At 35.5% G+C, this 14,287-nt stretch overlaps 1 protein-coding gene across 2 annotated transcripts in view; it reads left to right on the forward strand.

The window, feature by feature from the left end:
* PCCA (propionyl-CoA carboxylase subunit alpha) overlaps positions 1-14,287 on the forward strand; it is a 369,304-nt gene that overhangs the window by 15,651 nt on the left and 339,366 nt on the right. For both annotated transcript variants that reach the window (XM_082366113.1, XM_082366112.1), the window contains exons 3-4: positions 140-187; positions 300-368. In XM_082366113.1, the coding sequence (XP_082222239.1) occupies positions 140-187; positions 300-368 (117 nt within the window). The remainder of the gene's footprint in view (positions 1-139; positions 188-299; positions 369-14,287) is intronic.

Genomic DNA, 14,287 nt, shown 5'->3' on the forward strand with positions numbered 1-14,287 from the left:
AACATATGTATAGTATTTAATACTACTATAGGAAATAATGTTTATTAGGATCATGCCCAATGGTAATTGTGGAAAAGCTTGGTGTTTTCTGGTCCCAAAGCGAGAGTGACAATTTCTTACGTGTTTTTTCTCTTTTCAGACTTTTGATAAAATTCTTGTTGCTAATAGAGGAGAAATTGCATGTAGGGTGAGTGGAATTTTAATCTTATTTTCCGTTTTACTCTGTGAATTTTATTATTATTAAATCCCTTTAAATATGAATTACTGTTAATAGATAACATTAATGTACTTTAATATAGGTTATTAAAACTTGCAAGAAGATGGGCATTAAGACGGTTGCCATCCACAGTGATGTTGATGCTAGTTCTGTAAGTATATTTGCTTTGTTTGAATCAGGACCTTATTTTGGATCAAATAGAAAAAAAGTGAAAGATGTAGGGTTTTTTTTGTTGGCCTGAAAAGGTACACAATTAAAAAAAATACCTGTTTAATTACTCACTCTTGTATTAAGCAAAATGGGAACATCATAATGTCTTCAATATGTGTCTTAACTCTTTTATTTTCGAGGCTTTAAAAGCCTAGAATAGAATAAAAATTTGGTAAACTGATTCTGGTCACCAAGTACATTTAAGCAAAGCATGAGAAAGATTCAAAGATTAATGAAATGTTTTTTTTTTTTTTTTAAATTTATTTTCTTTTATTTATTTTTGGCTGAGTTGTGTCTTTGTTACTGAGCGCGGGCTTTCTCTAGTTGCTGTGAGCGGGGGCTATTCTTTGTTGTGGTGCGCGGGCTTCTCATTGCGGTGGCTTCTCTTGTTGTGGAGCATGGGCTCTAAGCGTGCCGGCTTCATTAGTTGTGGCTTGCGGGCTCTAGAGCGCAGGCTCAGTAGTTGTGGCGCACGGGCTTAGTTGCTCCGCGGCATGTGGGATCTTCCCAGACCCCGTGTCCCCTGCATTGGCAGGCAGATTTCTCAACCACTGTGCCACCAGGGAAGCCCTAATGAAATGTTTATACAATGCTGCCTTATGGGAGCACATGTCCGCACAGGATAACTCCAGTGTCACTCGGGATGCTGTAATTGTTTAACCTTCTTAAATGCTTTACCATGTGCAGCTGAAAGTTAGATAAATGAAAGATAGGCTAATGCTAATTGGCATGAACAAAAGAAGGTATAGCGTAAAGCAGTGACTGATATATAATTTTATTGGGGATTTTTATCAAAACAGGCATTTTTAGCAGTAATAAACTATGAATGAGTAGAAAAAAATTCCATAGGAAAAGTGTATGAATTATTGGAACTGTATGGAATGAAATGTAAGTAGTTGTACTTTGATATAAGTTACTGTTTTTCATTCTTTCACACAACTTCTGATAACAGGACCTATTGGTAATGTCAGCTTTTATCGTATAGTAATTTAATGCAAAGACTTTTCAGTCTTTGTGATTTTAAAATTTTATCTAGAAGTATGTTGTTCCTGTTGTCTTATTGTGACTCTCTTCCTTTTTTAAAAAACAAAATGGAAATGATTGTAAGCTACTCTAATTTCCCCAGAATAAAGGTTAAGTATTTATATTATCTAGTTTATTTGGCTGGTACATTTAAAAGATTTATCCTTTACTTTAAAAGTAATTAAGCAGTTAAAAAAACTTGTTTTGCATATATACTGTTTGATTTTTTTTGAATATTAGTTTCTGGTTTCTTTACTAATAATCTGTTTTAACTGTGATAGTTTCAGTAGTTTATATTCCTCACAAAATGTTCATGAAATAATGAGAAAACTGTTGCTTTAATGTCATTTGTGATTGGTAAACTAAGGCATTTACCAATAGTAAAGCTCCTTCAGAAAAAAGTTTGTTACCGTCAAGCTAATAGTAGATTTAAAATTCACTCTTCTCATCTTGTGTTTATTTTTCAGTGTATTAGCTCAGGCTGTGTTTTCATTCATGGGTAAATTGAGAGAGAAAAATGTTTGAATTGTGGACAATCACTTTTTATTTCAAGCCTAACAACAACCTTTCACTTGTAATTTTTTTTTTCATATCACAGTATAGTTAATTCTCTATGCTTCTCACAGAGGTGACTGTTGGCATATAGCCAAAATTATTTATATTTCAGCTTTTTCCTATTTGTTTATATTTCAGTGTGGTATTACAGAATAATCTACTTCTGTAAGCTGTTGCTCCAAAGAGCATGACTAACTTTTCTCACTGTTACATTTCTAGCTTTGTGGACAGTCACTTTCCAGACTTTGGCAAAACTGGTTTCAAAAGAGTTGGTTTGAGTTTTAAGTCTTTGTCATTTATCCTTCCTGAAGCAGAGGTGGTAGTTTTTATATTTTAAAGACTTTTAGCCACTTTTTTTTTTTTTTTTAAACCAGAGATTATGATATATAGTTTAAAATAAGATTTGCCAGGCCCCACGATGGGAAGCAAGCAATGCATGCTTGGTCAAAGCTTCCTCTTTATATGACCTCCTGTAAGTCGGTTTCTAGAAAGATACTATAAGTAAAAGCAGGATAATAATGATGGTTAGAATGTTCAAAGTTTGATTTAAGCCTTAGAAATAGGGCCGGATTTGCTATTTGGTTTCTGCTTCAGCCTCAAGAAAGACAAAAAGGTGAATTCCTCTAACAGCATATTTTGCTTCTTTAACATGTGATCACAAAGGTTACCATCATATCTAATGAACTGTATAATATCGGTATTATGAACAAGGCATGCTATTCAGATGTATTATAAATGTTTCAATATTGATTTTCAAGAGGTGAGCATTTTCAGTGTTACTTGGAGTAAAAAAATCTTACATGCTTCATGTGTTAATTTCATAAATTGAAATGTAAATACTATTATAGTAGGAAAATACTGCAACAGTTGATTGTGAAAACTGTTAATTTTATGTTAAAAGCAACTAATTTTTAAGCAGTTAAGCAGGGGAAGAAGACTAACAGTTATTACAACTATTAAGTGGTAAGTCACACAAAGAAGGAAAGCCAAGTAACTTGCAAACAATGAATGTTGAATGGGAAAAAGTTGACTTTTAAAGACGATTATGCAGTTTTCTTCCATTGGTCCCTTCCATTAAAATGGTGCATTCCCCCCCCCTTTTAAAATTAATTTTGGGGGGGTGAGTCGTTGAATCCACATGCAGGTTTGTCCCACAACAACTTCTCATCTAACATTTTTGCATTCACCAATGAAAATTGCCTGACACTGTGATTACTTTGGTTGCATTTGTCATCTTTGCTGTCTTTTGAGGAATCTGTTGGGTCTATGGCTCCTTTTTGAATCTGCCTGGTTTTTTTTTTAAAGCACATTTTATTTTTATTTTTGGCTGCGCCATGTGGCTTGCGGGATCTTAGTTCCCTGACCAGGGATTGAGCCTGCGCCCTTGGCAGTGAAAGTGCGGAGTACTAACCCCTGGACTGCCAGGAAATTCCCTGCCTGATTTTTGTTTTGTCTTTTTTCTTACGTATTTTAGTCCTTTCGTGTCTTATTTATAGCATACTTATTTTAAAGGTTCTATCGTTTTGTTATTTTACTTCAAGATCTTACGCATCTATTTCTATTTCTGACTCTTCCTCACAATGGATTGTTTCCTCACATATGTAGATTTTGTCTTGTGACCGCATATTTGGTATCTTTATTGTTGAACTCCGCATGGTTTGGGTTGTCCAGGGTATCACTGACTAATTTTTATATTAATTTCTTGGCACGAAGGTTGCTGAATTATGAGGATGGGTCAAAACAAGATGAAACTACACACACACACACACACACACACACACACACACACACACACACACACCACACACCCACCCACCCTCCCTCCCTCCCTCCCTCCCTCTGTTAGACAGGCCCATGGTTTCTAATTTCCTGAGGAGACTTTTTCCTTTACTTTGAAGCACAGCTGATAATAAGTGTGTCTTCTACCTATTTAGTAGATTATTTAAACCCCACCCCCCTTCACTGAGGATGTAGTCTTTGTTGTGCCATGTGGGATCTAGCTCCCCAACCAGGGATCGAACCCGGACCCCCTGCACTGGGAGCGTGGAGTCTTAGCCACTGGAGCACCAGGGAAGTCCTGAGGATGTAACCTTTGAGCAACATGGCCTTATGTAGGAGTTTTCCTTCAGATCTTCAGCTCACACATGGTTCCTTTCTCTGAGAGTTAAAACTCAGTTCTCTAGGTTATTCAGATCCCTACTTATACTCTCCAAGATTAGTGGTATCGGCTCTAGTGGATACTGTCTGGCTTAATTTAGCTGCTTCTTCGTTTTTGATCCCTAGGGATTGCTTGTGGTTTCTTGTAAGCCAAACTGTTCATTTAAAGAAGTTGGTTATATTTAATCTGGGATTTTTAGGTGCTTCTAGGAAGGGTTTGCAGTTATCAGTCTAGTTTGCTTATTGTTGGATTGTCTTAAAATAGTATGATATCTTATTCTCTGTTGAGGAAGTTCTCTTGCTTTCTTTGAGAAGACTAACCCAGAGCAGTCTCGAAGTCAGGCTTTACCCAAGAAAACAGTTCATACGTATTGATGAGATTAGTGCAACTGCATCCAGGGGATGAGGCCAGAGTCAACAAGCAGTGTAAAGTACTCCAGTGGGAAATGGTCAGGGCCAGAGAGAGCAAAATAGAGGTTAAGCCTCTTATCAAGTCATGAATTGTCTTTTATGTGTCATTCTCCAGGCCCTTATTATTCTTTGAAAAGATTTGTGGAGAATGGTTTATGAGGGGAAAATGGTCCTAGTGGAAAACTGTATCCTGCTGGGATTGTGATAGGCATTGTGTTTTATCTGTAGATCAGTTTGAGAAATATCTTTATCTCGACATTTTTAAGTCCTCCTATATACATGAGCATGGATATTCCATTTGATGTTGTTCCACTTATTTACGTTGCTTTAATTTCTTTCAACAATGTTTTGTAGTTTTCAGAGTATAAGTTTTGCACTGACTTTGCTATATTTATTCCTAAGTAGTTTAATATTATTCCTGAGGCTATTAGAATTGCAATTTTATTCTCATTTTTTTTTTTTTTGGCCGCACCATGCGGCTTGCAGGATCTTCGTTCCCTAACCAGGTATCGAACCTGTGCCCCCTGCAGTGGAAGCGTGGTGTTCTAACCACTGGACCTCCAGGGAATTCCCTAGAATTGCAATTTCTTAATTTCAATTTTTATTGTTAATTGCAGGTGTATAGTAATACAGTTGATTTTTTTATAGTGATTTTGTGTCTTACAACCTTGCTGAACTTACTAGTTCTAATAGTTTTAAGAAATATAATAGATTCCTTAGGATTCTCTCTAGAAGATCATGTCATGTGTAAAGAGAGATAGGTTTACTTCTTTCTTTTCTAACTGGATGCTTTTTATTTCATGGTCTTGCCTGATTTCCCTGGCTTTAATTTCCAGAATGATACTGAAAAGGAGTGGTGAGAGCAGACATCCTATTTTGTTCCTTGTCTTAGGGGGAAAACATTCAGTATTCCACAACTAAGTTTGATTTAGGCTCTGGGATTTTCATAAATTCCCATTATTAGGTTGAGGAAGTGCCCTGCTGTTCCTAGTTTGTTGAGAGTTTTTGTCATGATTGGGTGTTGGATTTTTTTCAAATGCTTTTGCTGTGTCTACTGAGATGATAATGTGGTTTTTATCCTTTATTCCATTGATATGGTATATTACATTAATTAATTAATTTTTGGATGTTAAACTAGCCTTGCATTCCTGGGATAAATCACACTTGGTCATGATGTATAGTCCTTTGTGTATATTGCTGGATTCAGTTTGCTGGTGTTTTGTAGAGAATTTTTCATCCATGTTTATAAGAGATGTTGGTCTATAGATTTCTTTTCGTTTGATGTCTTTGTTTTTGGTATCAGAGTGATACTGGCCTCATAGTATAAGATGGGAAGTGTTCTCTCATCTTCTGTTGTTTTGGAAGAGTTTGTGAAGAATTGGTATTATTCCTTAAATGTTTGGTGGAGTTCACCAGTGAAGCCATCTGGGTCTGAGCTTTTCTCTGTGGGTAGTTGTTTGATTACTAATTCAGTCTCTTGTAGATTTATTGAGATTTTCTATTTCTTCCTGAGTTAGTGTCTATAGTTTGTCTTTCTAGGAACTTGTCCATTTCATCTTATCATTTATTGTTATGTGATTGTTTATAGTATTTCTTTATCTTTTTATTTTTATAAGGCTGGCAGTAATGTCTCTTTCATTCCTGGTTTTAGTTATTTGAGTTTTTTCATTTTTTTCTTTGTCATTTTAGCTAATGGTTTTCCGTTTCATTGACCTTTTCAAAGAACCAACTTTTGGTCTCACTGATTTCTCTCTTTTTAAATTCTCTACTTCATTTCTATTTACACTAGTTTTTGTTTCCTTCATTCTGATTGCTGTGGGTTTAGTTTGCTCTTTTAAAAAATAGTTTCTTAAAGTAGAAAACTAGGTTGTTTTGAGGTCGTTTTAATATAGGTGTTTGTTCATTTTTCTCTATTGTTTTAGCTGCATTCCCTGTTTTGACATATTGTATCTTCATTTTCATTTCTGAAAGTAATTTCTGGTTGCCCTTGTGATTTCTTCTTTGACCCACTTGTTATTTAGGAGTTTGTTGTTTAATTCCACATATTTATGAGTTTCCCAAGTTTCTTTCTATTACTGATTTCTAATTTCCTTCTTTTTTGGTCAGAGAATGTGTTTTCTACTGTTTCTATCCTTTAAAATTTTTTGATGTTTGTTTTATGGACTAGCATATGATCTGTCCTGGAGAACATTCCATGTGAACTTAAGAATGTGTATTCTGCTGCTGCTGGGTGGAGTGTTCTACAGATGTCTTTCAGGACTGGTTGGCTCATAGGGATATTTAAGTCATCTGTTTCCTGGCTGATCTTCTGGTTGTTCTATCCATTATTGAAAGTGGGGTTTAACCTGGTTTTAAAAGCCTTTAAAAAATGTTAGATAGTTATTTTGTTTTGCTCAGTTTACAAAACTGGTGACAAATAATTATGTATAGGCCTGCAACTCTGTGCATGAGAGCACCTGAATAAGGTAGGAAATAATTGACTAAAAGACTCTGAATGTCCAGGCCTAGAGATTCTCGCAAGGATTCTTTGAAATTTTCAGGAAGCAAGAAATTTTGACACTATTTAAATTGCTCTAGACTTAGAGAAAGAAAAATAGATTTCCATTTCTTTTTATGAAACCAGCATAGTAACTCAGAAATCAAAATCTGGGCAAAGATAGTAAGCAAAAAATAAAATTACAATGACTAATTATATATTGATAGAAGAATTCTGAGTAATAGGAAATAGAATAAAATTTATTTAAGTAATATGCTGCATTCATGCAGGGTGTATTCGTGACATTTCAGTATGGTTCAATATTAGACACTATTAATTTAATTAAATATACTAGTAGGTTAGTGGAGGAAAACTATATGATCATCTTGATGGAAGCCTAGATGTCACGTAAAAGAACTTCACTGTCTTCTCCTTGTAAAATCCTTAGTAAAACAGGATTAGGGACTTCCCTGGTGGTGCTGTGGTTAAGAATCCGCCTACCGATGCAAGGGACATGGGTTCGAGCCCTGGTCTGGGAAGATCCCACATGCTGCGGAGCAACTAAGCCCGTGTGCCACAACTACTGAGCCCGCGCACCTAGAGCCCGTGCTCCACAACAAGAGAAGCCACCGCAATGAGAAGCCCACGCACTGCAACGAAGAGGAGCCCCCGCTCGCCGCAACTAGAGAAAGCCCGCGCGCAGCAATGAAGACCCAATGCAGCCAAAAATAAATAAAATAAATAAATTTATTTAAAAAAAAAACAAAAAACAAAACAGGATTAAATAAATACTGCCCTCCCAGAATGAAAAGGTCATACCTCATAGGAAGCATTCTCATGAAAGCCAGGATGAAGACCCTTATATTTACTATCACCACTAGTATTTAATAGCGTCCTAGGAGTGCTCGGCAATGCAATTAGGCAAGAGTTATAAAATGGTGGACAGGAAAGGCAGAAATTATAAGATTGTATCGAGTTTCTAGTTATACTGGCAACTGAACAACTCTTTAGAAACAGTAAGAAAAGTCTCTGTGGTAGTTAAAAAATAAATACAAAGAAATCTGTAGCTTTCCTAAATATCAACAAGATAGAAAATACAACTTAAAAATATTTAACCTCATGGAAGTAGTGGCAAAGATAAAACACTTTATGATATGAATTTAAAATGAATTTGTACGACTTATATGAGGACTTCTTATTTTTATATAAGGAAACAATATTGTAAATGCTAGTTATTTCTAGATCTGCGTTTTTGTGTTAAATCCTAATAAATGTAATAATGTAACAGTGGTGGGGGGGATTGACAGAGGAGTAAATATGCAAGAATGGCCTAGACAATTTTGAGGAAAATTGAAGAGGGAACTGTACTAACAGATATTAAAAAATATTGGGGACTTCCCTGGCGACCCAGTGGTTAAGACTCCACGCTTTCGCTGCACAGAGCATGGGTTTGATCCCTGGTCAGGGAACTAAGATGGTGCATGCCGCACAGTGCGGCCAAAAAAAAAAAAAATTGTAATACCTTATAAAGTGAAAATTATTAGGACCATTACATAAAATTTTGGAGCAAGAAGAGACACATTTATGAAATAAATTCATTAGATTTTAGGTAGAGGGCTGATGTGGGAGATTTTATTTGTTTAAGAGGACCTTTTTAATATTATATTGACTTAGAAGGCAGGACAGGTGGATTGTCGGGTTTTATGCCTACTAATGTACTGTGATTTTAGGTAGTCCCAGAGAAGTTAAGAAATAATAAGGAATGAGAAATGTTTGATGGTTTTGGTGACTGGGACTTTTTAAATGGGAAGGTAGGTCTTACTTCATTAGTTTGGTGAATAGTGGGAACAAATAATTATGAGAATTTAGAGATTGTTGTGTTTGTACTTCTCGAAATACTTGTTAGATAACTTTATTTACTTTTATGATAACTTACTTTATGTATGTATGTGTGTTTTCAAGTAAAAAGACTAATAAGCCTTTCCATAAGAAGTAGCAAAATATTGTTATATTTGTTTTAAACCTCTGAAGTTAGGGTTTTGATTTTTTTTTTTTAAATGAGATTAAATGATTCTGTACTTCAACCTTTGACTGTATTTCCTAGCTGGACTCCTAAATTGAACTTAGCAATATTTTGTTGCTTTGTCTGTGTATAGTAACATTGGATTGAAATGAGAAATACTTGGTATTTACTGCATTAACACCAAAACCTAAAATCAGGGAAGTAGTCATTGTGACTCACATCTTGGCCAGGCAGCCTGCTGTTTGAAGTAGGATTCCTGGTGAGTATTGTAGTCTTACCCTTAGGATTCAGTAATGAGGTTGAGTGGGGTTTGCTGTGAGCACTCTGGGATGATTGACAGTAAGGTGGGGGGAATCATCACTTAGCATGCCTACCCTTGATATGATTTCCCCGCTGTCTGGGGAGGTACTGAGGACAAATAGGACTTCGTGATGTCTATGTAATTAGTGTATGTTGGTTCCAGCTGAACAAACTGGAGGGTAATGATCAGGTAAATGGAGATGGAATACATTAATGTAGGCGAAGGTATAAAAGACCTTAGGGAAAACCTTTTAAAAATTTTATGGGGTTGTTAAATTATCTATTTTATATCTTTTCATATATATATCTTTTAATAAACTTATCTATTTATATTTTTGTTAGAATATCTTCACTTTTATCCTAGGTGTACATAGAGTTGAAAGCAATTTAAGTGTCAAAACCATTTACCTTTTCTCATTTACATGATTTACTTTTCAGGATATTTTTCAACCTTTTTTTTAATTTGAAAAGGAGTTAAAGTTCTTAATTTATAAAAAATTACTTCACAAAATTTGTTAATGGACTTATTTTCAGCTAATGTAATTATTAATCCTCAAATAGGAATAAATGACCAGAGTCAAGTTTGTAAAACTTTTTGGGGGTGGTAACTGAAAAACCAGGTGACCTTTTGTTATATGTATGTGTGTAGTTGAGATGGTATATTTAAATACCATTTTCTTAAATTGCTTTTACAAGTACAGAATATTTTAAGATGGTGGCCGTCATAGTCCATGTTTCCTAGTTAGTCTTAATTAGATCAGAAGCCTTCCCAGTCTTTTAGATTGCAATAGAAAATCTGTAAGATTCTTAATTCATTCTTGGAAAAAATACTTATAGTTGTCATTGTTCAAGATGAAGTTTTCTTATCAGCAACATAAAATTCCATGGCAAAGCCTCTGATAGTGACTGTAATACTGCATTTAATGGGAAGGAAGAATTGGTTTCATTAATGTGATTATGGACCTTGGAGTTCTGGTAATTAGATAATTAAAGGGTTTTCAAATGGCATATTTGCTTTAAAACTTGCTACTGCTCACTTTTCTCATAAAACTTAGCTTTTAGTAACCTTTTTGGATTAAGAAGGCAATGTATCTACCTGTGCATATTTAAAACACTAGACTTTTCAGTGAAGAACAAATTAATCAGGAGAAGAAAGCATTTAACATGTTTAGACGTTACTTTTTCCACCCTTTTTCTTTTATTGTCTTTGGAAAAACATATTTTGCCGAGACATTATACTATATCAGTTTAAAATGTTTTGATTATCTTTGGCTTGGCTAAATTACTTTCTCTACATTTTTGGGGAAAATGGAATAAGATAGGATTCCTGGTAGGAATTTGTTCACATTAATATGGCTCATCAGGGACATTATATTTAATTGGAGATCCTGCAGAATAGTAGCAGGAGGCTGAAGAGAATTATTTAGCATTAGCAATGGCTCGTCTGGGAGTTGTGCACTAATCAAGGAGCTTGAGTGTTAGCAGTGGGGATGATGGGAATTATGACGATTATGACATGTAAGCATGTCTGTGTGCAAAGTGGACAGGCAATGAGTTAATCAAGAAGTATATTAAATGGCTCCCATGCTGATTCATTATTATCTACCATAGTGCCTGTCAGGTTGTGTATTTAAAAAATACAATTATTGCTGAGTTCAATATATATAAATCCAGCCACCATTTTTTTGCTTTTCTCTAAAATAACCTCAAATTACCTAATACTACATATAAAAAATAGAAAAATGTATCAACCCCACTGACTCTGCGATTTGTGTATTAAAATACAGTATCTCATTTTAACACTTTAGAGTGAACCTTTAATTTCAGATTCATTTAAACATTTGTTTGCTTTGCCTTTTCATAATATTTGTCGTAAAAAGACTCTTTGGCTTGTTTTCTACTGCATAAAGTGTTTAGGTTCAAAAACAAATTTTATATATCTTTATTTTTCAAAATGAAAAAATAATTTCATTCTGTCAGAAAGGCATTAATATTTAACACATAAAGCTAATCATTAGACACAAGACAAATCAAAGCATTAATCTTTTCTACCATCACAATGCTCCAAAATCAGGGGGTGGGCATGGTAGTGGTAGGAATCTTTTTTTGCACTAGTGGGTGGCCTCTTTGTGCCAGGTAGACCCATTCTGTGCCCAGCATGGTTAGAGAAACGACTGGTTAGAAATGCTAGAAATGTACATATTTTGGGGAAATGGAACTAATAAATTGAGTTCCTTTTAGAAAATAAATTGAAATGCAGTATAAATCTATGAGCAAACTGGATTACATCTATAGGCAAATTGATAGAGTTACTGTACAGATGAATACATACAGTTCCTTTTTTTTTTTTTTATTGTAAGCACTGCCAAATTTAATAAAACTTTCTACCAAACTGTGACCTTCATGTATTAACTTAATTAAAGCAATATTATGGGTACTACTTGAGGTGTTAACCTGTGGGTGGTGGTTATTGAAATCCATTATCTGTGGAGTCGGTATCAGTGGTCAGCTGTATTAGAAATAAAACTTGCAACCAAGACCCTCCCTTGGGTGCTGTGAGCTCAGCAGGTTAAATCGTCAAAACCTGTCAAAGCTTCTTAAAAGACTGATAGTTTAAGCTCTGTGGAGTTAAAGATAAACCAGTCGTTCCAGTAAGGAAGGACTGTGAGTATTTAGCAGCAAGGCAGAAATTACATTTGGGCAGGAAAGAAAAGGATTTATATCAGTATCTTTAGGTATGAATTATTTTATTCGTATATATGTTTGTATACTTGCTGTTTAATAAAAACATTCCAATTTTTAATCTGTGGGAAGTGACTTGTGAAAATTTTCATTTGTAAAATGAAAAGGGTGTCCCTAAGTCTTTAATTTTTGTTAGTAAGACCTTTATCCTTTTACTGATACTAAAAGTTTAAAAACAAAACACTGTGAAATATTGTGAGTTTATCTTTTGTTTTTGTGTTTTTGAAAATTCCTGGTGACTTTAAACAGCATGGTTTGAAAAAGAACATTTTGTGTTTCCATGTAGTTAGTACCCGATGGTATGAAAAAATACCTAAACATGGACTTAGTTTTCTCTAAACATCTACTGAAGTAGGTTTAGAAGTTCTGTAGTCTTACTGAAAAAGCGTATGTTAAATAAAAGGTTTGAAAATACAGCTCACCTTTATAAATATAGTATTTTTCATATTGCCGTGTTTATAAGACTTTGACTTGACTTGTTTCTGTTATAGTCTCATTTAAGTCCTCTTAGTGGTGGAAAGATGATCATTTTAAGAAGTACTAATAGCTGTCACTTATTGCATATCTACAGTATACTAGAGAATCAGAGTGATTATGTAAGGGAAGTATTACTGTCATCGTTTTGAGAAAATTGGGGCTTCAAGATATAAAATAGGTCATCAAAGATCATTTAGCTAGGTAAGCAATGGAGCTGAGGTTCTAATTATGTGTGGTTCCCAAATTGTACTCTTTCCATTGTAGCATATTGCTTCCCATGCTAAGTGTATGAAAAAGTCCCTTTCCTCCCCCAAAGAAAGTCAGGTTTATTACCTTGAAGGCCACTGTTTATTAGTGCCTGTTGTGGGCCAGATGCTATGCTAGTCGTTGAAATTAGAATAGTGACCAGGAGAAACATGATTTTTTTTATTTTTTAAGAAATTTATTTATTTATATTTATTTTTGGCTGTGTTGGGTCTTCGTTTCTGTGCGAGGGCTTTCTCCAGTTGCGGCGAGCGGGGGGCCACTCTTCATCACGGTGTGCGGGCCTCTCACCGTCGCGGCCTCTCCCGTTGCGGAGCACAGGCTCCAGACACGCAGGCTCAATAGTTGTGGCTCATGGGCTTAGTCGCTCCGCGGCATGTGGGATCTTCCCAGACCAGGGCTCGAACCCGTGTCCCCTGCATTGGCAGGCAGATTCTTAACCACTGCGCCACCAGGGAAGCCTGAGAAACATGATTTTTGCTCTCATGGCACTTAGAGTCTAGTGGTAGAGACAGATATAAAATAAGAAAATATGCAAACAAATAATTACAAATTGTGGTAAGTGTTATGAAGGAAACAGACTAGTTGCTGAGAGAGAATAATGGTGGTCAGGGAAATTCTTTGAAGGGGGTAAAATGTAAGGTGAGACCTGAGAGATGAGAGTCAACTATTAGCTAGGCAGTCAGATAGACAGATGGTGCAGTGTGTGCAAAGGTCCTGAGCCAATCCAATGGATTGGTTCCTAATTTGTGAATCAACACTGCTCAGCTTGTGTAGGCATTCATTTGCTAGCTATCTCTAGCAACAGCCAGTGCATTGACCCTACTTGGGACAGCTTCTTTTGGTACTTGCTTCTCCTCTTTTCTCGGTTGTCACAACGGCAACTGCCAATTTGGAGTAGCAAAAGGAGGAGTCCAGGAGGCATCTTCAGGAAGATATAAGGCTGTCTGAATGGCAGTAGTAGATTTATATATGATATATCAATTTATTTGAGTCAAAGCCTATCCTAAGGAAGAGAGGCTCCAATTCAGATAAATTCTATTACTGCCATCTTCAGTCATACATCCATTCAATATGTTTATTGCAAAGCACTGTCTAGATACTGGGAGTGAGGTGTGGTCTGTCAGTGGAAGCTTGTAGGCGTCGGACAAAGGGCAGGAACCATGTCTTTCTATGTGGGAGAGAGTACAGGTAAAACTGATACAGATAGTATTTTTAAATGTCTTATTTTGTAAACAACTGTTTAGTGCCTTCCAAGTCTTCCTGTGAATTAATCATATATTAGTTTAGTTTCCAGATCTATAATGTATTCCCTAAATGGTTGCTAGATATTTTAGTAAAAGGGAATTTATAATTAAATATAGCAAAGTAACTTCAGCGAGCTATTTCAATTAAGTATTACAGATCCCTAGGCTACGCTGATGAAACTCAG

Source organism: Balaenoptera borealis (genome assembly GCF_965194805.1).
Source record: "Balaenoptera borealis genome assembly, chromosome: 18".
NCBI classification, from domain to species: Eukaryota; Metazoa; Chordata; class Mammalia; order Artiodactyla; family Balaenopteridae; genus Balaenoptera; species Balaenoptera borealis.